This window comes from Esox lucius, chromosome 19, assembly GCF_011004845.1.
Source record: "Esox lucius isolate fEsoLuc1 chromosome 19, fEsoLuc1.pri, whole genome shotgun sequence".
Lineage (NCBI taxonomy): Eukaryota > Metazoa > Chordata > Actinopteri > Esociformes > Esocidae > Esox > Esox lucius.
Window position 1 is genome coordinate 32,925,654 of NC_047587.1, and position 21,990 is coordinate 32,947,643.

Here is a 21,990-nt window from a genome sequence, read left to right on the forward strand (position 1 = left end):
TACTTTGTTTGCACTAGAGTTTCCATTTCCCTCCTGAAGCGATGCGACCTAATTTAACAGGCTCCTTTCAGTCCCTCACAGAGAATGCTGGAAGGAGTGACTATTCTGCTGGTGTCACAGGGAAAGTTAGATCTAGACAGACATGGTGGTTATTTATCCAGCATGCATATGCACAAATCTGTTTGCAGAATACAGATATAATTTCGGCACTGTCTTTTAAAAACATTTAGGAAAGGTAAAATATAATAATAAATGCAGTTCCAGATACAACCGCTATCCCCCCTCCGCTTTAGTGCAGCAGGCACTTTTCAGTTGGACTTTGTGTAATCACGCATCTCACCCAGGATAATCCAACCAATAGATGGCCTCGAGACAAACTGATTCATACACTTTCCATACACTGTCACTCAAGACATTGGAGTTAAGAGGAGTTTAGCAGTATGTTTGACATGTACTCAGGGTCGTGCACAGACCTTTTGAGGGGTATAAGCTAAAATGACCAATTTTAGCCTATGCCACATGCAGGCAGCGGAACAGATGTTGGGCTTCCTCAGGACGCAGTTCGCGTTACACAGACAGACGATGCATGCTCGTCTGCCCGAGTGACGCGTGTCCCACAGACAGACAGTTGATGCCCGTCTGAGAGAATGATGCGTCTCACACAGATAGAATGCGGGCACCAGTAACCAAATTCCAGGTGGGGTTACGCATCATGACTTCATTCTGCAGAACCACAATGATGGCATTTTGATAGACTGAAGGATGGGAGGCCTATTGGCAATGATTGAATACTCAGTTAAGCAGCCTATTTTTTTGTGGTAAAAACACTTACTGTCCTAACTGTACTTTCTTCCGCAAAGTTTTATAGTAGTCCAGCAACAATGGAATGAGCAAAATATGTAAGGATGGCACGCATTCAATGTCACAATATAGCACCTACACTATACTTAAATGTATATGTCAGGGGAAAAAATTATTAGATTTTTGGGTTGCGTCATTGTATTTCAATATTTACATTGTGTTTCCCACAAGTTTAAAGGAATGATTTTGACCATATATGGTAGAGGCTTTTTGACATGCAAATAGCCATGGGCGTGTTCAAGCACAGAGTCTGAGTATTTATCATTTATTATTTCCAGATGGTGTGCGTTAAACGGTCGTAGGATTATTTGATAAATCACACGTATCTTTTTAAAATTTTTTGTAACTAATATCTATTACAATATAGATAAATTGAGGCACCAGGAGAGTGAGACACAGAGAGACATGATGAGAGAAAAGTTGATACTGAGCAAGAATGAGAAGTAGATTAACTGATTGAGACCAGATACATCTTAATCCATAGGGAGACAAAAAGCTAAGATAGTATGAGAGAAAGAAAGACAGACAGAGTAAGAAGAGGGATGAACATACAGTATGATGTTCAGTAGCTGTTAAACCTACTCATATACAAAAAAAATATACATTGAAAGAAGTAAATTCATTACTTGATAGTTTTTAATAGTGAAATAAACACCAAAGATCTGTGTAGGCTGATATTTCTTTCAGGTCAGCAAAGTTGAAGAGAGGAGGATATGAAGCCCTTATAGAGCCATTCTTGTGTTGGAAGGAGATTGTTGGCTAACAATTTGTTAAGGGGGCTGTGTTGTATGAGCAAACTTCCAGCCCTTGACTATTTAACAAGTCCTAACTCTTGCTGACCATAGTGTTGAACAGGGCGGTGGGTAGCAGGTTTTTGAGTGGCAGGGTAACCTAGTGTTTAAGTGTTGAGCCGGTAAACAAAAGGTTGCTTGTTCTAATTCCTGTGCCAGCAAAGTGACAAATGTGCTGTTCTGTCTCAGAACAAGCCAGCTAAACCTAATTGCCCCATGTCTTACTTAGCTGGTAAACTCAAGGAAAATAAAAACCGAAGAGAAATAAAAAGTAATCAACAACTGAAGTCCAATGATGTGAGGGACTCCAACTAATTGAGATATGAATTAGGAACAAGAGAAACATTTGACACATTCTTTTAAGTTTTCTAAATATTAATTTGAGTCACCATGGTTCTTTGGACTGCATCAATGGTTCATTTTAAGACCCTGTCAGTAAAGCACAAAACCAACGCTGTTCAGAAGCATTCTTCTAACTTCCCAGGCACTTCTGAAGATTGGGTGAAGTATACTTTTGTGGTCATGAACTGAACATCCTTGAGGGACACTTTCCCCTTTGTACTCGGGATACATGCATCCAGGATTAGACTGACAAATGTTATCCTAGGCAAACATAAAAGTACCCATCCCTCTCCACATGTATATCCAGAATAAAGCAGGTCAGAGGAAAATAAGCTTATTTTATTCACCAGCTGGTAGTCTTTTGTAGGTGCCCAAGTACAGAGAAAGGTTGTTAAAAGGTATGATATGTTTGTATTAGGTTTTCCAGTTAATCCACTCTCTTTTCAAATTATTATTAAAATATTTTCTCCCGCTTGCGATCAGCATGTTTTGTGCGTGTTAACAATGTTCCCAAACCTTTTTATACTTAAAAATTGCTCTATGTGTATCCCTTTTGATTTAAAACCCTGTTTCAAAGTGGGCTTATATTTTTGGAAAAACAATACAATTTCTCAGTTTCAACATTTGATATGTTGTCTATACACTGTTTTCTATTGAATATAGGGTTTAAATAATTTTCACATCATTGCATTCTACGTTTCTTTACATTTTACAGTTTCCCAACATTTTTGGAAACAGGGTTGTACATACACTGGTCAAAGAAATTAAGGGAACACGTAATCATCACAGTATAACACCAAGTCAGTTAAACTTCAGGGATAGAAATCTGTCTAGTTAGGAAACATAAATGATTGTGAATCAATGTCACCTGTTTTAGTGCAAATGAAAGTGACAACAGGTGCACTGGAGAAGCAACAGCAAGACAACCCCTACAAAAGGGAATAGTTTGGCAGGGGGTTACAGACAATTGCTTTCTCCTTATCCTTCCTGATTGATTCTTCTCTCGTTTTGGGTTTTGGGTAGAATGAGGGGGTACCTGCAGCCCATTCACAGGTTGCACAGGTAGTCCAACTCCTTCAGGATGGTACATCCATACGTGCCATTGCAAGACGGTTGGCTTTATCTCCCAGTACAGTCTCAATAGCATGGAGGAGATACCAGGAGATGGGTCGTTACACGAGGAAAGCTGAACAGGGCCGTAGAAGGGCATCAAGCCAGCAGCAGGACCGGTATCTGCTCCTTTGTGCAAGGTGGAACAGGAGGAGCCCTGCCAGAGTCCTACAAAATGACCTCCAGCGGGCTACTGGTGTGCATGTTTCTGGCCAAACTGTCAGAAACAGACTCCATGAGGGTGGCAATAGAGCCTGACGTCCTCTAGTGGGACCGGTGCTCACAGCCCAGCACCATGGAGCTCAATTGGCATTCACCAGAGAACACCAGAATTGGCAGGTCTGCCATTGTCGCCCCATTCTCTTCACAGATGAGAGCAGATTCACACTGAGCACCTGTGAAAGACGTGAAAGAGTCTGGAGAAGCCGTGGTGAACGTTATGCTGCCTGCAACATGATCTAGCATGACCGGTTTTGCGGTGGGTCAGTGATGGACTGGGGAGGCATATCCCTGGAGGGTTGCACAGACCTCCCCATGCTAGCCAACGGTACCCTGCCTTATTGGAGTGCCTACAGGCACATGGGGGCCATACACACTACTGAGTCACATAATGAGTTGCCGTGAAAGAAATTCACACAATTTTGAACAGCCTGCAATTTCAATTGTTTACTTTGATTTCGGTTTGAGTTTGAATCCAGCCCTCAATCAGTTGGAGATGTTGGTTTCCATTGACCATAGTTACGTCATTTTGTTCTCAACAAATACCCCAATGTTTTGAGCAGTGTACTTTCTCTCGTCTAAGAACGATGTCTAAGAACTCTCTAGTTCTTAGACATGTAACACTGATTTCAGTCACCTTTCAAAAGCGTTTGATGTGAAGGGATTTCCCTTTGCTTTGTTGATCTACAGTAGGTGTGCTAACGAGGCCTTTTGGTTCTGTTGGTAACTTTTCTGTAATTATCTGGACGTTTGGCCCTCAGTGTTCTGGCATTGATTAATTATCCAGGATAGAATAGTATAGGGTATTATCAACACGTAATCTTTCTGCCACACAGGTTCAAATGAAAACTAAAGGAGAACTGTTGGCTGGTGAGGTTTGGTGTTTTTAGATGTGGTTTTTGGAGACAGGAGCTATAATTCTTTATTCTTTAACTGGATCAAATGTCTTCACACAGAACACATAACAGATTGTACATGCTTTGACTGAGCTTCTTTTGCACTGAATGAGAGGTCCTTCATGTTGTACTGTATTTCTTTAAAAAAAAATATTACTCATAAGCAATGTTGCTTTTTTATGATCTTTTGTCAGACACTTGATCTCTCTAATGTATGGCGATTTATTAGTTCCGCAAAAAATATCAAGATTTTGATCAAGAGGCAATGCGAATATTTAATCATTCTGGTGCCTGATGAGAATAAAACTGGCTGGTATGACATATTTTGTTTATAAACAGATCTGTTTTTGAGAAGCTATTTTCTTTCTGTTACAGCTCAGCTGGTTGAAGGATACGGATACCGAGCCCAGCGGAAATTCTCTGATGACATCGAGTGGTCCTACGCGGGTGAGTGTACTGCCAGAGTGGCCAGAGTTTGTTTTATGTTTTCAAAGCCTGTCTCAACGAGATACAACAGGATACATTGAAGTGAAGTGATGCGTTGTAATGCCAAAAAGCTCTTGGCGGATCACCTTGTAGATGGAATTGGTGAATCCACAGGTGGTCTGCAGTGAAGTTGCACTCTGGGTAAAGAGGTGTCTTTGATGTCTGCTGAACTCCCATTCTGTGTCCTCAAAGCTCCTCTTATGGTTTGTGTGTGTGGGGCAGTGCACAGTGAGTGACTAATTGAAAAGGAGAGTGCTTCAATTCAATTACTGGGAGTAACAGGCTAGTGTTGAAGCTGGCAGGGACATAAAGGGGATGCTCACAATCTGCATAACAGTACATTACATAACATTTCAGGTGTTTTTCTCCGTTTGAGGCTCTGATAGATGGCCACTGTCATGGTCATGTCTGTGCATCTGCCAAAATATCAGAATGGATTAACTTGTCTTAACTCCTCTCACAGAGCTGTTATGGTGTTCACTTACCCTGTCAGACTAGCATGGTCTTGCCTTGTGAGGAGAATGAAGCAGCCTCCAGTCACAAAGCTCATTCACCTCTCCCTTTTGACTGTGAAATAAGGATTTTCTCATAAATGGCCCCTCCTGACCTTTCCATATCAGCCTGTTTGTCAGGGGACGTGTAAGGCTGTGTGTCTGTGAGTGTCCAGGGACGTATATGTGTATATGTAAGGAACTGAAGTCTCCACAGAACATATAGAATCGGTCCCCAAAAGGTTTTTAAGCAAGCCCCCACTGTAAAAAAATGGAAAGAGTGTATGCTAAAATCATTACATGGATTTTCGCGTCTGATCTTAAAATGTTTTCGTTCAAACACGTTTTTTCAGCGTTCGCTTCATACAGTTTCTTCTCACTTTCCTTTAAGTTTGTTTTCTCAAAACCAGGTTTTGAGCCTCTATTGGCGTGGAGGCGGGGCTTTATCTGGGCATTGAATTTTCGCACCCGATTTGCCATCAATCACACCATTATAAAGTGAAAATCATAGCCTTTCCATGCACTGTTTTCCCAATGCAATCTGTGGAGAGAAGTTTAAGAATTGTATAAACTAGGCTAAATGTGTACATTTAAACAGAATAATAAACTGTTATTCTGAAGTTGCATCGACCTCACTGTTGCCATGGTCAACTTTTACCGCATTTTAATTTAGTTTTTTTTACATTAAGAACAACTGTTTATTAAATGAACATCAATAGTTATTAATTAGTCAAATAAACCATAGCACACACATTAGACTGTGCACTGATATGCTCCTGTCACCATGGTCACCCTTAATCTGGGGAGAGATTATGTTGGGGTACATAGTACCTCCACAACACGTTAAACTTTCATCAATATCTGTCTGTGACCATGGCAACAGTGACGTGGATGCAACCTGTGAATAACAGTCTAATGTGTGTGCTATGGTTTATTTGACTAATTAATAACTATCAATGTTCATTTAATAAACAGTTGTTCTTAATGTAAAAAAAACTAAATTAAAATGCGGTAAAAGTTGACCATGGCAACAGTGAGGTCGATGCAACTTCAGAATAACAGTTTATTATTCTGTTTAAATGTACACATTTAGCCTAGTTTATACAATTCTTAAACTTCTCTCCACATATTGCATTGGGAAAACAGTGCATGGAAAGGCTATGATTTTCACTTAATAATGGTGTGATTCATGGCAAATCATGTGCGAGAATTCAATGCCCACTTTGCCCAGATATAGCCCCGCCTCCACGCCAATAGAGGCTCAAAACTTGGTTTTGAAAAAATATAATTCGAACGAAGGTGGGAAGAAATTGTAATCGTAAGAAGAAGTGAACATAGAAAAAACGTGTTTGAACAAAGACATTTTAAGATCGGACGTAAAAATCCATTTAATGATTTTAGCATACATTTTTTGAATTTTATTTTCATACAATTGAATTTCGTTTTTTCATAGTATGAAATATTTCAGTTACCTTTTTCTTTTCTTACAGTCAATACATTTGAGCTCAATTTGGGTCTATACAGTTTCAGAGATCACTGTGATCAGTTGAGACATGTTATACCACAAGCAAAAGTGGCACATGATGCAAAACAAGGCTCACTTGAAGAAGAGTAACTTAAAGCCTCCATTTTATTTTTCTCATCAATACAAGTGTTGCTGAGACAAGACAGATGCACCAAAATAATTAAGTAATTCAAAATAAATTCACAAACATTATAAATAACCATTATAACTAGATAGGAATTTTCTAAAATTAACCTTGAACAGGTTAAAAGGTTTGTTATTTTATTTATAGCTTCTATTAAAAAAAAGAAACATTTAAGTTGATGCAGAACGGTTACCATAAGTTGTGTAAGATGAATAATCAGTATCACTAACAAAGACCTGGTGGATTTTTTTGCATCATATTTAGAATGATTACTATGTTGTTTGAAATTGTATGGCATACCATCATAAAAGAGGGTAGAGCAGGGGCAGACCTAACTTATTGCTGTGGTGTTTGATTGTCAAGAAAAGCTAATTGTCTACCAGGAAAACCAAAGAAGACCTCGTCTTTTGCTTCACAGATTTTTGTAGCTGTTCGTCTCCTTACGTTTCCATTTTAGTACACCAAAAAACATTTGCTCTCGCAAGGTCTCTGGTGTACTTTCAGCGTAAGGAATAAAATAACCTGGATTTCTGGGTCAAGATTTTTCCCTGGTCCCCACGAGGATGGAAAAACAAATGTGTATGTGTGTGTGTGACTACTTGTACGTGGGTGTGTGCTGCAGACATCTAAAGAATAGGCCTTTTACAGGATTGTGGCTTTGGCAATCATTATTTTTCCTAACTGGCTACAGCTCAGGTTGTAACGACTAGCTTGGTTTCATTAATATCTTATGAAACGAGGATGCCAAATTGAGCAGAGAATTAATGTCCTATTTGAAAATATAATTTGAGAAAACATTCATGTATTCTATCTGTCTTCTCTTGAAGATCATCTGAAGCCGTTCCAGTTTTCCATCATGGTTTCATTTTGGGATTTGCATTTTTTGAACACGTTTTCCCTTATTACCCTTAGATTTTTCATCTTTATCAATTCTGAGACTTTTGGCCTATCAGGCCATTTTTGGCCTTGTTCCATGACCATTGATATGTGAAAAGACTGGACATTCTTAAACTAAATATCTTCAATTAATACGTAGCCATAATTGCCTATGTTTAATTAGTTGTAAGAATTATAATAATACAACTAATTATAGTTTTTTTATTTAATTAGGCTACAGTGCTTTTCAAAATAAACAAGAAGCTCACAGTTGCTTTAAAAACATTATCAGGTAGGGAAATGAAGGGAAGATTTACCGTGAAGTTCAAGTCAAAATTGCATTTAAGTAATTTAGCGTGCCCTCATATCCAGAGCAACACACAGTAGTGTGTTTCATTTTTAATATAAGGCCCCACATGGGAATCGAACCCTCAACACTGCCGCTGAAAGTACCATGCTCCACTAACTGAGCTACATGTGACCTGAGGAGAATAACTGTAAAGGTCAAGTTCCGTTCATCCTATTCTCGCCCTTAATCTCATTTTAGCTAGTGCTGCAGTGTACTGGGACAGCCTCATTTACACTGACACATTATCCACGAGGTGTGCAAACACACACACGCACACACATACACACACACACACACCTTTTTCAAAACCAAGGATTCTTCTGGTGGGACTTTGCCTTTTTTATTCAGCTATTAAAGAATTCCCTGGTGGTGAGAGAATTCCCTGTGTTAGGCTCTGAGACCCATATTTGGAAAGTAGGGCACATTGAGCTCTTGGTATAGAGCTGCTGTTTAGCCTAGCAGGGTTTTTCTGATCTGTTTTAGATGAGACATGACATGGTTTATGACTGACTAGCTAATAGTGATGAAATCAATGCATATACTTTTCCACTTTGACTTTCAATATGGGTTTGTAAAAAATAAATGAATATGGTAGCGTGAGCATGATCTGTGCCTGTGCCAATACTCTGGTCTTTTTCATCCTATAGCTTGTTCTCCATCTTTTTAAATGAAAAGAAAACATATTTTGTGTACAAAACTATGTCTAACACGGCAATGTGTTTGGAACTTGAAATCCCAGTAAGATCACACATAGTATCAGAATACAGAACTGTGATAGTCGTGAAAATTGACACCTAGGTGTATATTAAAAATTATGATGTCCCTGGCAATTCCCAGCCACACTAAGGTCTTGTAGCCAAGACTGGAAAATACTTTATGGTCTATAGTAGCCATGAATGGAAAAAACGTTATGGTCTCTAGTAGCCATGACTGGAAAATACTTTATGGTCTATAGTAGCCAAAAACGAATAAGGTGTTATGGTCTGTAGTAGCCAAAAACAAATAAGACTCTATGGTTTGTAGTAGTCAAAACAAATAAGACTCTATGGTTTGTAGTAGCCAAAACTGAATAAGACTCTATGGTTTGTAGTAGCCAAAACTGAATAAGACTTGATGGTCTGTAGTAGCCAAAACTGAATAAGACTTGATGGTCTGTAGTAGCCAAAACTGAATAAGACTTGATGGTCTGTAGTAGCCAAAACTGAATAAGACTTGATGGTCTGTAGTAGCCAAAACTGAATAAGACTTGATGGTCTGTAGTAGCCAAAACTGAATAAGACTTGATGGTCTGTAGTAGCCAAAACTGAATAAGACTTGATGGTCTGTAGTAGCCAATACTGAATAAGACTTAATGGTCTGTAGTAGCCAAAACAGAATAAGGCTTTATGGTCCATAATAACCAAGACTGAATAAGACTTTATGGTCTGTAGTAGTCAAAACAAAAAATACTTTATGGTTTGTAGTAGCCAAAAGCCTTTATGCCAAAACAGTATTTCTCTTCAAATCATTGACTTTGATTGAGTTGAACTAATGTTCTATCAGAGGTTTCAGCAGTCAGCATGTCCTGCTAAACAGAAGCATCATCCTGCTTGGAAATGTACTATGAATATGTATTGTGACCCTGAGGCAGTAGCACTGTCATCTACTGATGTCTTTCATCTCCTTTCTCTGTCTTTCACCAACAAAAAAGATCCTGTCTCTTTCTCTGGCTTTTCACCTGAGTCTTTCCTTCTCTGTGTTCTCTTTTCCCTCTCTTTTTTCCCTGTTTCTCCTCCTGTCTCGATCCATCTCTAGATTTCTTTTCTTCTCTCCATCTCTTTCTTCCCCTCCATGTTTTTTCCGCTCTTCCTCTCTCTCTGTCTCCCTCACCCCCGTCCTCTCTCTCTGTCTCCCTCACCCCCCCTTCCTCTCTCTCTGTCTCCCTCACCCCCTTCCTCTCTCTCTGTCTCCCTCACCCCCTTCCTCTCTCTCTGTCTCCCTCACCCCCTTCCCCTTTCTCGCTCTCCCTCACCCCCCCTTCCTCTCTCTCTCTAAAACAATCATTGTTTTTTAAATGATGTAACTGTGTGCTTATTGCCAAAGCATACTCTGGAAATAATTAAAGGTAATAATAATCAAGGTTTTAAACAGGACAATTAATATAATAATAATCAAGAGAATAATATTAATCAAACATTCAATATAAAATAAAAAAACAATGGCATAGGACAAGTATTTTGTTCTGTCAGACACTGGGCATGGTCCTCCATTTCCAGCAGGTAACACCTCAAGCCATTCCCTTTAACCATGGGTATGACTTTTGTTTAGCCAGTTAACTGTAGCATTTGATTGTGGTGGTTGCTTCCGGAATATACAGCTCCGGAAAAAATTAAGAGACCACTGCACCTTGTTCTTTCCTTTCCAAAAACATTGAAAAGGAAGGTTTAGACTGAGGAACAGAAGGGTTAAAATTATGAGACCACTGCAAATTGAACACTTCTGTTCCTCACTCAAAATCTTCCTTTTAAACTGCAGTGGTCTCTTAATTTTTTCCGGAAATGTATGCTGAATTAATAAAGGTTCATTGTTGGTATTCAGACTATTATTTTCTAGAATAATTTCCGATCATCAGTTAGCCATGAAATTCTACGTTGAAAGGGAGTGGTTTGGATAACATGGAGCACATATCAGCACATACTGTATATGACACAGTACAGAACTGACAGGGTCAAGCTTTGGCTCAATATCCCCAACTAGTTACAACTAAAAATTGTATATTATAATTGTTCAAATATTTTGGGCCAGTTTTAATGTTATAAATATTGATATAATAATTGATATTTTTATCAATACATATGGAGAACAATCCTGTTTAACAAACATTATCAAATCATTTTTGGAATAAGGTGAAGCAAGTGTACATTTTTGTCTTGATTTGGTGGACATTTACATCATTTAGCAGACATCCAGAGTGAGGACATAGATACTTAGCTACTTGGGATTTGTTGTTTGATATTTTGGAATGAATCCAATTTTGCTGTTAAGATATTGTTCTTGTTATTAAGTTCTGTCTCAGTCATTCACCCTCCATCTCTCCTTACAGTCGGTCTCTCTTTCCCCTCTGTCTTTCTCCCTCCCCCTCTGTCTTTCTCCCTCCCCCTCTGTCTTTCTCCCTCTCTCTCTGTCTTTCTCCCTCTCTCTCTGTCTTTCTCCCTCTCTCTCTGTCTTTCTCCCTCCCCCTCTGTCTTTCTCCCTCTCTCTCTGTCTTTCTCCCTCCCCCACTGTCTTTCTCCCTCCCCCTCTGTCTTTCTCCTTCCCCCTCTGTCTTTCTCTTTCCCCTCTGTCTTTCTCCCTCCCCCTCTGTCTTTCTCCCTCCCCCTCTGCCTTTCTCCCTCCCCCTCTGTCTTTCTCTTTCCCCTCTGTCTTTCTCCCTCCCCCTCTGTCTTTTTCCCTCCCCCTCTGTCTTTCTCCCTCCCCCTCTGTCTTTCTCCTTCCCCCTCTGTCTTTCTCCCTCCCCCTCTGTCTTTTTCCCTCTCTCTCTGTCTTTCTCCCTCCCCCTCTGTCTTTCTCCCTCTCTCTCTTTTTGTCTCCCACTTTCGAACTCTGACCCTCTCTCACCCTCTCACTCTCCCTCTGTCTGTCTCAATGTCTCTAATCCTTTTCTGTTATTGTCTTTCCCATACCGCCCCTCTAGTTTCAGTCTCAACAAACAGAATCTGGGTGACATAGAACACTGGAACAACCACAAGGGCATTATGGGTCTTGGGTACAGACAAGTGGGCAGAGACAGACGGAGGGGGGAGACCCCACATCCCAAACACACCCCTGCTCTTCCTCCCCTTGTCTGCCCAAGTGTCATGGGGGTCCTCCTCGTCTAATAGGCTTATTGCATATCTACGGAAGAGCCTCGATACATTTACGTAGAAATATATTTAGCAAATGCAGAGGCAGTTAAATGTTCTGAGAAACATGTTCAGCACTCCTCCTCAATGTTTTTACCTAACCCTAAAGGACAACCCTTAACCCTAAACCAAACCCTTAAACCTCCCAACACTAATTCTAACCTTGACCCCAGTTGCTATTTTTTTCAATAATCTCACCCTTATTTCATGTATGTTTGCTTTGTGTACAATGAATTTGCGGGACAACAAGTTAATTGGCTGAAGCTGAACATTTCATTTTCCCCCTGGGGACCAGTGAAATGGCCCCACATGGTAATATTTTCCTTGTTTTACTATCTTTGTGGGGACCTGACTGGTGTTACTGGAGGACAGACAAGCACACACACATGCTCCATTAATATTGCATTACATGTTCAGTAACAACATTGTTGATATCTGGGTTGTGCTTTTGTTGAAGCACGATATAAAGGCCTGTGAGAGTCAACCAACCACTCTGTGTTGTGAGCCCTCATAGCCAAATTACTTGGGTGATTTAGGATGCTTGTTTTTTATAATGCAGGTGTGTGGTCCAGGTTTATGGTAAAACATGCAATTGGACATTGTGTTGGAATTTGGGTTGCTTTTAGGTTTAGACGTTAGGCTAGTTTATATCTTATAACAGTGTTTCTTAATCCTGCTCCTGGGCATCCCCCTGCCCTGCATATTATAGATCTATCCCTGCTATGTCAGAAATGATCAGCTCATTATCAGGTTCTTCATGAGCTACATCAGGTATATTAGGCCAGGGAGAGGTCTAAAACATGCAGGCCAGGGGGGTTTCCAGGACCAGGGTTGAGAAACACTGTCTCACAGGAACAAAGATCATCAAGGTTAGGGGTCGGTAACATGGATTTCACGTCCCCACTAGGATAGAAAAACAAACCTGTGCTTGTGCTTGTGTGTGCTTGTGTGTGTGTGTGGGTGTGTATGTAGGAATGAGTTGTTATTATTGTGTTCAGCTATAATCAGTTTTATCCCCAAAACACCCACAACTCTCTGAAAAGGATCTTCATGTCGATGCATCAAACAAAGAGTTCATCATCACTGCTACCTTAATGGTATCTTCCCTCTGAAGGTGAAGAACAGTAGCCTGACCTTTCACACAGCCGCCCACGTCAGACAGGGTATGGAGATGTTGTGTCACATCCTCTCTGCTGCTCTGTGTGCAGCCATTGACATGTTAATGGACTGACCCAGAACCCAGTGGCCTCATTCAGCCTCATTATCGTCTGCTTCAGATAGTTCTACAAAGTGATGAGTAAAATTGGTAGTAAAGAAAATTGTGTCTACTATACTAGTAGTGTTAATTGTGGCTGATTTAAATATTGTAACGAACAGTACTGAAATTGCAACCCTGGCGAAGGCCCCTACTTTGGTTTAATTGTAGGCTGTCATTTTTTAAATTTATTTTTACCAATATTGATGCTGCACATATTGATATAATCATGACATATTTTACTCCCAAGGAGTAGGAGTACGAGTAACCCTATTACTAACAGTTGCAACAGAAATACATTTATATGTTTGTAGTGCTAGAAGTAGTTGAAGCCCCAGCAGCTGATGTTGTAGTAGAAGCAGTGATGGTAGTTGTAGTAGTATTGGTAGAAGCAGTGATGGTAGTTGTAGTAGTATTGGTAGAAGCAGTGATGGTAGTTGTAGTAGTATTGATAGAAGCAGTGATGGTAGTTGTAGTAGTATTGGTAGAAGCAGTGATGGTTGTTGTAGTAGTACTGGTAGAAGCACTGATGGTTGTTGTAGTAGTATTGGTAGAAGCAGTGATGGTAGTTGTAGTAGTTTTGGTAGAAGCAGTGATGATAGTTGTAGTAGTATTGATAGAATCAGTGATGGTTGTTGTAGTAGTATTGGTAAAAGGAGTGATGGTAGTTGTAGTAGTATTGGTAGAAGCAGTGATGGTAGTTGTAGTAGTATTGGTAGAAGCAGTGATGGTAGTTGTATTAGTACTGGTAGAAGCAGTGATGGTAGTTGTAGTAGTATTGGTAGAAGCAGTGATGGTGGTTGTAGTAGTCTTGATAGAAGCAGTGATGATAGTTGTAGTTGTATTGGTAGAAGCAGTGATGGTAGTTGTAGTAGTATTGGTAGAAGCAGTGATGGTAGTTATAGTAGTATTGGTAGAAGCAGTGATGGTAGTTGTAGTAGTATTAGTAGAAGCAGTGATGGTAGTTGTAGTAGTATTAGTAGAAGCAGTGTCGGTAATTGTAGTAGTAATACTAGGAGATGTGGTAATAGTAGAAATGGCAGGCAAGTCTTGGATCCCGTTAGTAAATTCTGTGTGCAGTATGTTTACATGCTCAGAGAATGAAGCCGTAGTCTGGCTGACGTGACCTGTTTGCATGTCTACACAGCAAGGAAGGGCCGGTGACAATCACCTGTAACCTGAGCAATGCATGCCACATTCGGGAGAAGCTTCAAAGAAAGTCAAATAAACAATATCGGTGTATGGGGGAGCATGGTGTGTGTTTCTTTTAGCCTTTGAGGTGGTCCATGTCATGTCAGCAATACTATAGAAATACTGAAACTGTCAACCTGGCCTGACGGGATAAGTTTGTTTACGGGAGAAGCAATTAAACAAAACGCAGGAAGGTGCTTAAAGCCAATAGAATGATACTGCCAGCCTCTGAGAATGATGCTGCCAGCCACTAACTCCAATTAAGCAGAAACATTCAAAGATTGACCAATAGCAGATGCTGAACAAAATCAAGTTTAAGTCTTTACCGACATATCTGTCTGAGACATTGGCATTCCATTAAATTAGTATATTCATGTAGCAAAGACTTGTCAGTTTTATGTAAATCACCTCTAGCCCTTTCTCCAAAACATTTTATTTCCAAAAGTGTGGAATGGACTTAAACCTACTACCCAAAAAAAGCTATCCAGTCCATGAATATCTAAATCAGCCATCATTGCTGGGTTAAAACCAAAATGTGAAACCATAGGTGTTTCAAGGGCTTAAGAAATAGCATGCGCTGTAAACGTTACACCCTAATGAAAGCCTTTCAAATCGGATACAACTGAAGGTAATTAGCTAATTTGCTCCCCAGAGGAGCACACCTGCAACCAGTTAGTCAGTGATTAGAGAGAAGGACGGCTCAGTACACTTCCCTTTCCTTTGCCAAAAAGGCAAACAACACACACACACAAACAGTCCGTTTTGGGGATGGTTCATATAGCCGCACACAGTAAGTGGCTATGTATCCACTGTGCTTTAAACACATCTTCTCGCCCTCCACAGGGACTCTGAACCAAAATAACTGGGCCAAGAAGTACCCATCGTGCAACAACGCCAAACAGTCACCCATCAACATCGAGGAGGAGCTGACACAGGTCAAAGTTCAGTTCCAGAAGCTTCATTTCGAGGGCTGGGAGGAGGAGACATCTGACAGGTCCACCATCAAGAATGACGGCAAGACAGGTGTGAGCTCTCAGGTCGCCAGAAGTCACACAGTAAAACCAGCCTGACAGCAGCTAGTAATGAAACTCTATCTGCCATCAGCCATTCAGTCAGCTATTCAGTATCTACACAGCCAGTGTCTCTGAGCCTGGTGGTGTGACTCCTTATACCACAGCATTGTAGTAGGAGGAGGTACAAAGGGAGCAGGAGACATACAACGCAATGATCTAGAAAGTAACAAGGCCTGAGGAAGAATGGGCAACATACCACTGCTAAGGGTTGTTCTGATGCACGAAACAATGCAGAGTTCCTGGGCACAGCTTGTGAAGTATTTTGGCCATATATATACGACAAACCCCTGAGGTGCCTTTTATAAACCCGTTACCAATGTAATTATAACAGTAACACATCTTCTTGTCAGACCGTGGGATATGGTATCATATGCCATGGCTTTCAGCTAGTCAGCATTCAGGGCTCAAACCAGTCGGGTTTTAATATCAACTAATTATTTTTGAAGGATATGACATTGTTATGGTGTATTTGGCCCTTTAAAAGCTGAGGGATACAGTTACTGAGTTTTGGTGGGAAAATGGATGAAGGTATTGGTTCCTGTGTGGGTATGAAATTGACATAAGCTAGAATACAGTGTATGCATGCAAGTGTGTGTATTTGTGTGCTTGTGTGTGCACGTTTTTGTGTTTTCCATTTTCAAGCTTCAGGCCAAATCAATAAAGTGTTTGTGAATGAACAGTACAGTGACCTCCATAAATATTGGCATCCCATTTAAACAGGAACAGAAAAGACTGTGAAAAAATGTAATTGTTATTATTTCGGTTGATTTTACACTCAAAGAATCATATTAATCTAACATTTAATTGAATGGAAATTGTTCAATGAAAAAAAGTATAATTATTATTATTTTATTAAAAAACATGCAGGCCACAATTATTGGCACCCCTGGGTTTAGTAGTTAAAAATAACAGGATAACAGTCTTCTCCTATAATGTTTAATGAGGTGGAATGGATTTGAGTCCATTTCTTCCCACAGAAATCCTTCAGATTCTTCAGCTCCCTCATAGATTTTCAATGGGATTTTGGTCAGGAGGCTGTAATGACCATTGTCCATGGTTAAAAAACCCTTTTAGTGTGTATTTGGAGTTATCATGGAAGATTCAACAATGACCTATTTTTAACATCCTGGTAGAAGCAGACAGGTTTTGGCCTATGGTACGTCTACTCTGTGTTGATGGTTGACCAAGGGAGTATAGCCAGTCACCTCATTTATACCCCAGTGAAACAAGATGTCATGGAAGACCACTTAAATGTTCTCAAATACTTTCATTTAAAATCTTAAATCGGAAGAAGAATACATTTGATTTTGTTCATTAGATTTTAATATCTAATGAACAAATATTTTGCAATATTTTGAAGCATCATGTTCTTGAATAACATATTCATTTCTTGTTTCCATTTTTTAATTACTATTTCCCTTCAAATGTTAGGTTCATATGATATGTTTGAATGTAAGGTCAAGCTGATAAAAAACAAACCTTTTTTCCCAGCCTTTTTTTGTATGCATTTACCTTGGTTGCCAATGATTCTGGAAGGCACTGTAAATGTATGTGTGGGTTGGTTATTGAGTTCAGCTAACATCTTGTTTGATCTGTCTGTGTGGGTGTAGTGGCAGTGATCCCAGACGGGGACTTCTATATCAGTGGAGGGGGGCTGAGAGACCAATTTAAAGTGGGAAAAGTCACCTTTCACTGGGGGCGCTGCAACGCATCCTCAGAGGGCTCCGAACACAGCCTTAATGGGGTGAAGTACCCCCTGGAGGTAAGACCTGCCACACAGCTATTGTAACCTCCCTATGACCAAGTATTACCTTGTTCTACTTCCCTATGACAGAGTATAACCTCCCTATGATGGAGATTAATCCTCATTATAAACATCCTGGAGTCGCCTCGTCACTGTTGAGGTTGAAACTGGTGTTTTGCAGGTACTATTTAATGAAGCTGCCAGTTGAGGATCTGTGACCTGGAGTCTGTTTCTCAAACTAGACACTCTAATGTATTTGTCCTCTTGCTCAGTTGTGCAACGGGGCTTCCCACTCCTCTTTCTATTCTGGTTAGACAGTTTGTGCTTTTTCTATGAAGGGAGTAGTACACAGCGTTTTACAATAACTTTTGTTTCTTGGCAATTTCTCGCATGGAAAAGCCCTAATTTCTCAGAACAAGAATAGATTGACGAGTTCTTTCTTTCTGGCCGTTTTGAGCCTGTAATCGAACCCACAATTCCTCATGCTCCACTAGTCTAAAGGTCAGTTTTATTGCTTCTTTAATCAGCACAACAGATTTCAGCGGTGACATAATTGCAAAAGTGTTTTCTAATGTTCAATTAGCCTTTTCAAATGATAAACTTAGATTAGCAAACACAACATGCCAAATTAGGCCTGGCGATAATCAACAAAACTCTGTATTACGATAAGTGGACCCAATTACCTCTAACAATATACATTGCAATAACTTATAATAAGCTGTGCCATATTCCAATGCAGTTTAGACATTCTGCTAAGTGTAATATAACCTGCTTTCCCTTGTCTCTGTTCCAGATGCAGATCTACTGTTATGAAGCGCATCGCTTTGAGTCCTTAGACAACGCCATCAAGAATGGGGGTCGGATCACAGCTCTGGCTGTGCTATTTGAGGTGTGTGTGTTTTCAGGAAGGTAGGGACTGTAGATACATTGGGAGAAGCGGTGTTTGTGTGTGTGTGTGTTTTCAGGAAGGTAGGGATTGTAGATACATTGGGAGAAGCGGTGTTTGTGTGTGTGTGTTTTCAGGTAGGTAGGAACTGTAGTTAGATTGGTAGGAGCAATGTTTCTGTGTGTTTTCAGTTAGTTAGGGACTGTAGTTACAGCATCTCACAAAAGCGAGTATACCCCTCACATTAATGCAAATATTTGATTATACCTTTCATGTGATAACACTGACGAAATGACACTTTGCTACAATGTAAAGTAGTGAGTGTACAGCTTGTATAACTGTGTAAATTTGCTGTCCCCTTAAAATAACACAACACATAGCCATTAAAGTCTAAACCGCTGGCAACAAAAGTGAGTACACCCCTAAGTGAAAATGTCCAAATTGGGCCCAAAGTGTCAATATTTTGTGTGGCCACCATTATTTTCCAGCAATGCCTTAACTATCTTGGGCATGAAGTTCACCAGAGCTTCACAGGTTGCCACTGGAGTCCTCTTCCACTCCTCCATGATGACATCACATAGCTGGTGGAAATTAGAGACCTTGCGCTCCTCCACCTTCCGTTTGAGGATGCCCCACAGATGCTCAATAGGGTTTAGGTCTGGAGACATGCTTGGCCAGTCCATCACCTTTACCCTCAGCTTCTTTAGCAAGCCAGTGGTCATCTTGGAGATGTGTTTATGGTCATTATCATGTTGGAATGCTGCCCTGCGGCCCAGTCTCCGAAGGGAGGGGATCATGCTCTGCTTCAGTATGTCACAGTACATGTTGGCATTCATGGTTCCCTCAATGAACTAATAGCTCCCCAGTGCTGGCAGCACTCATGCAGCCCCAGACCATGACAATCCCACCACCATGCTTGACTGTAGGCAAGACACACTTGTCTTTGTACTCCTCACCTGTTTGCCGCCCCACACGCTTGACACCATCTGAACCAAATAAGGTTATCTTGGTCTCATCAGACCAAAGGACATGGTTCCAGTAATCCATGTCCTTAGTCTGCTTGTCTTCAACAAACTGTTTGCGGGCTTTCTTGGGCATCATCTTTAGAGGGGGCTTCGTTCTGGGATGACAACCATGCAGACCAATTTGATGCAGTGTGCTGCGTATGGTCTGAGCACTGACAGGCTGATCCCCTTCCATTCAACCTCTCCAGCAATGCTGGCAGCACTCATACGTCTGTTTCCCAAAGACAACCTCTGGATATGATGCTGAGCATGAGCACTCAACTTCTTTGGTCGACCATGGCGAGGCCTGTTCAGAGTGGAACCTGTCCTGTTAAACCGCCGTATGGTCTTGGCCACCGTGCTGCAGCTCAATTTCAAGGTCTTGGCAATCTTCTTATAGCCTAGGCGTTTTTATGTAGAGCAACAATTATTCTTTGCTATGAAGTGCCATGTTGAACTTTCAGTGACCAGTATGAGGGAGTGTGAGAGCGATGACACAAAATTTAACACACTCACACCTGAGATCTTGGTACACTAATAAGTCAGATGACACTGGGGAGGGAAAATGGCTGATTGGGCCCAATTTGGAAATTTTCACTTAGGCGTGTACTCACTTCTGTTGCCAGCGATTAAGACATTAATGGCTGTGTGTTGAGTTATTTTGAGGGGACAGCAAATTTACACTGTTATACAAGCTGTACACTCACTACTTTACATTGTAGCAAAGTATCATTTCTTCACATGAAGAGATATTATTTGCACAAATGTGAGGGGTGTACTCTTGTCAGATACTTTATATTAGGAGGAGTAGTGTTTTTGTGTTTGTGTTTTCTAGCCAATGGAGAACTGGACACCTGTGCCACAATGGCCAGACATTAATGGCCAGACATGGAGTGCAGCTTGGATAGACATGGACTGACACACACTCAGCCACTGGTTGCCTGTGATACAGTTGTGACACACACCAGGTTTGACTTGGCGTGGTAAGCCTAGTCTTATTAGTCTGTGAAGGACAAAATGGCCAGTTGCTGAGGGCCACAGCACAGGAAAAGAAACTGTTCAGGCGGTGGGAAAATCTGGTCATGGTTGACCTGTGCTTCCAAATCCCTCCAAAATCAGCTGCCCGCCAGCATTCAATCTGAAGCGCTGATCATTCGATATGTCTGTTATGATCCAGGTGTTACTATAAAACAATATATCTAGCTCTCTAGTACCCAAGGATATCATGAACAATGCTGTGTTCTGCGTGAGCAAATTATTTCTGAGTCTGTTGCCCATGTTGTGAATGCTTGCTGATAGCCTTCTTGATCTGATAGCCTCTGAGGTGAAACTTTATACCAGAAGAACTGATCTTCGGGACTCTGGGATGTGTACCATTTATCCTTCAAATGTTGAAGCTTAGGGTGAAGCGACTAGCCAGGTACCGTTCGGTCTTGACATGGTGTGAAGGAGGTGTTATCTTGAAAATCTTTATGAGTGTGTTTATGTTCAGGTATGTAGGCACTGCAGGTAGATTGGGAGGAGCGAGTGCTCCTGACAGGCCTTTCAGCAGCTGTTGACGCTGACATGAAAGGAGCGACGGTTGTTAACAATGTACATGGTGGATCATTCTGTATCCTTACCAGTAAGGCTTTTTATAATCAATGATGGATGACATTTTGGATGTACTTAATTAGTCTGAACATGTACCATTACTAATTAAACTGCCTAGCTGTAATTGGAAGGTTACAGGAATACAAGTATCTCACTATTAAGTGTGTGTGTGTGTGTGTGTGTGCACGCCTGATTAGATTAGCCCACACACGTTGGGCTTCACTCCACTACTTGAAAATCAAAGGAAACGCTATAGTATGAGTGATCATCTGGTCCAGCATCAGTCTGAGCAGGGTTTAAAACTTGAGTTCAGAACTCCGGAACATCGGCCGACCATTACCTTGGCATCACCGTCAGCTGTAGCTTAGCGTTGGTGTTTATAACTGCATAAAGCTTTTAAGGAAAGGAGAGACTGTTGACATGCCTCACTAACCTGCTGCCTTTCCACTTTACAGACAAGCGACGAAGAAAATGAAAACTACATGGCCATTATCGATGGAATCAACAGTGTCAGCCTATTCGGTATGTCCACCAGACCTACAGTAGTAACCCCTAAACATGACCCCAACTAAACACATCCAATGCTCTCCTGGAAATAGTGTATCTAACTTACCCATTAACTTCTCCACACAAAATTCCCCCGTTCTGAGCAGAACTATCAACCCCTAGCTTGGGTTTCACACTGATCATCATGTATCGGCGTACTACTACTACTACTACTAAGAATGTCTAAGCACCTTGGGCCAAACTGATGTCCAGTCTCTCAGAACACCAGTTTAGTTAATGAATCTTAATGGCGCTGTAAGAACACCATGTCAATGTCAATCTCTTTTTGAAAGATAGTTTTATGAACACCTTTGTAAAGAAAAGTCTGGGGACAGTTTTCCTGCCCACAGTTATACACCCACTGCCTCACTAGTGTTTGTGTATACTCTCCTCTCCACCCAGGTAAGAGTGGGACAGTGGGCCCGTTCTCTCTCCAGGGCCTCCTGCCCAATTCAACTGAAAAATACTTCACCTACAACGGCTCCCTCACCACACCGCCCTGCACAGAGACTGTGGAGTGGATTGTCTTCAAGAATACGGTGGCCATCTCCGACACGCAGGTGTGTCTACCAATTCCAGGCCCATGCCGTGTCCCTCTGTGATCCTCTTTCCAGATCCGAGATCATGTTCTGTGTGTACTTGCCACACACATACTGTACATCTTTGTGTAGTTGCTGCTCAAACCCTCTTTACGCTTCGTTCTTTGTTCAACTTCTTCTAAACCAGCTTCTGCCTGGTACTGAACAG

The 21,990-nt window shown here is 41.0% G+C and overlaps 1 protein-coding gene across 6 annotated transcripts in view; it reads left to right on the forward strand.

Moving 5' to 3' along the window:
- ptprz1a (protein tyrosine phosphatase receptor type Z1a) overlaps window positions 1-21,990 on the forward strand; it is a 74,264-nt gene that overhangs the window by 18,057 nt on the left and 34,217 nt on the right. For all 6 annotated transcript variants that reach the window (XM_010884212.3, XM_013139050.4, XM_010884211.3 and 3 more), the window contains exons 2-7: window positions 4,595-4,666; window positions 15,241-15,420; window positions 17,081-17,232; window positions 18,008-18,103; window positions 21,153-21,219; window positions 21,646-21,803. In XM_010884212.3, the coding sequence (XP_010882514.2) occupies window positions 4,595-4,666; window positions 15,241-15,420; window positions 17,081-17,232; window positions 18,008-18,103; window positions 21,153-21,219; window positions 21,646-21,803 (725 nt within the window). The remainder of the gene's footprint in view (window positions 1-4,594; window positions 4,667-15,240; window positions 15,421-17,080; window positions 17,233-18,007; window positions 18,104-21,152; window positions 21,220-21,645; window positions 21,804-21,990) is intronic.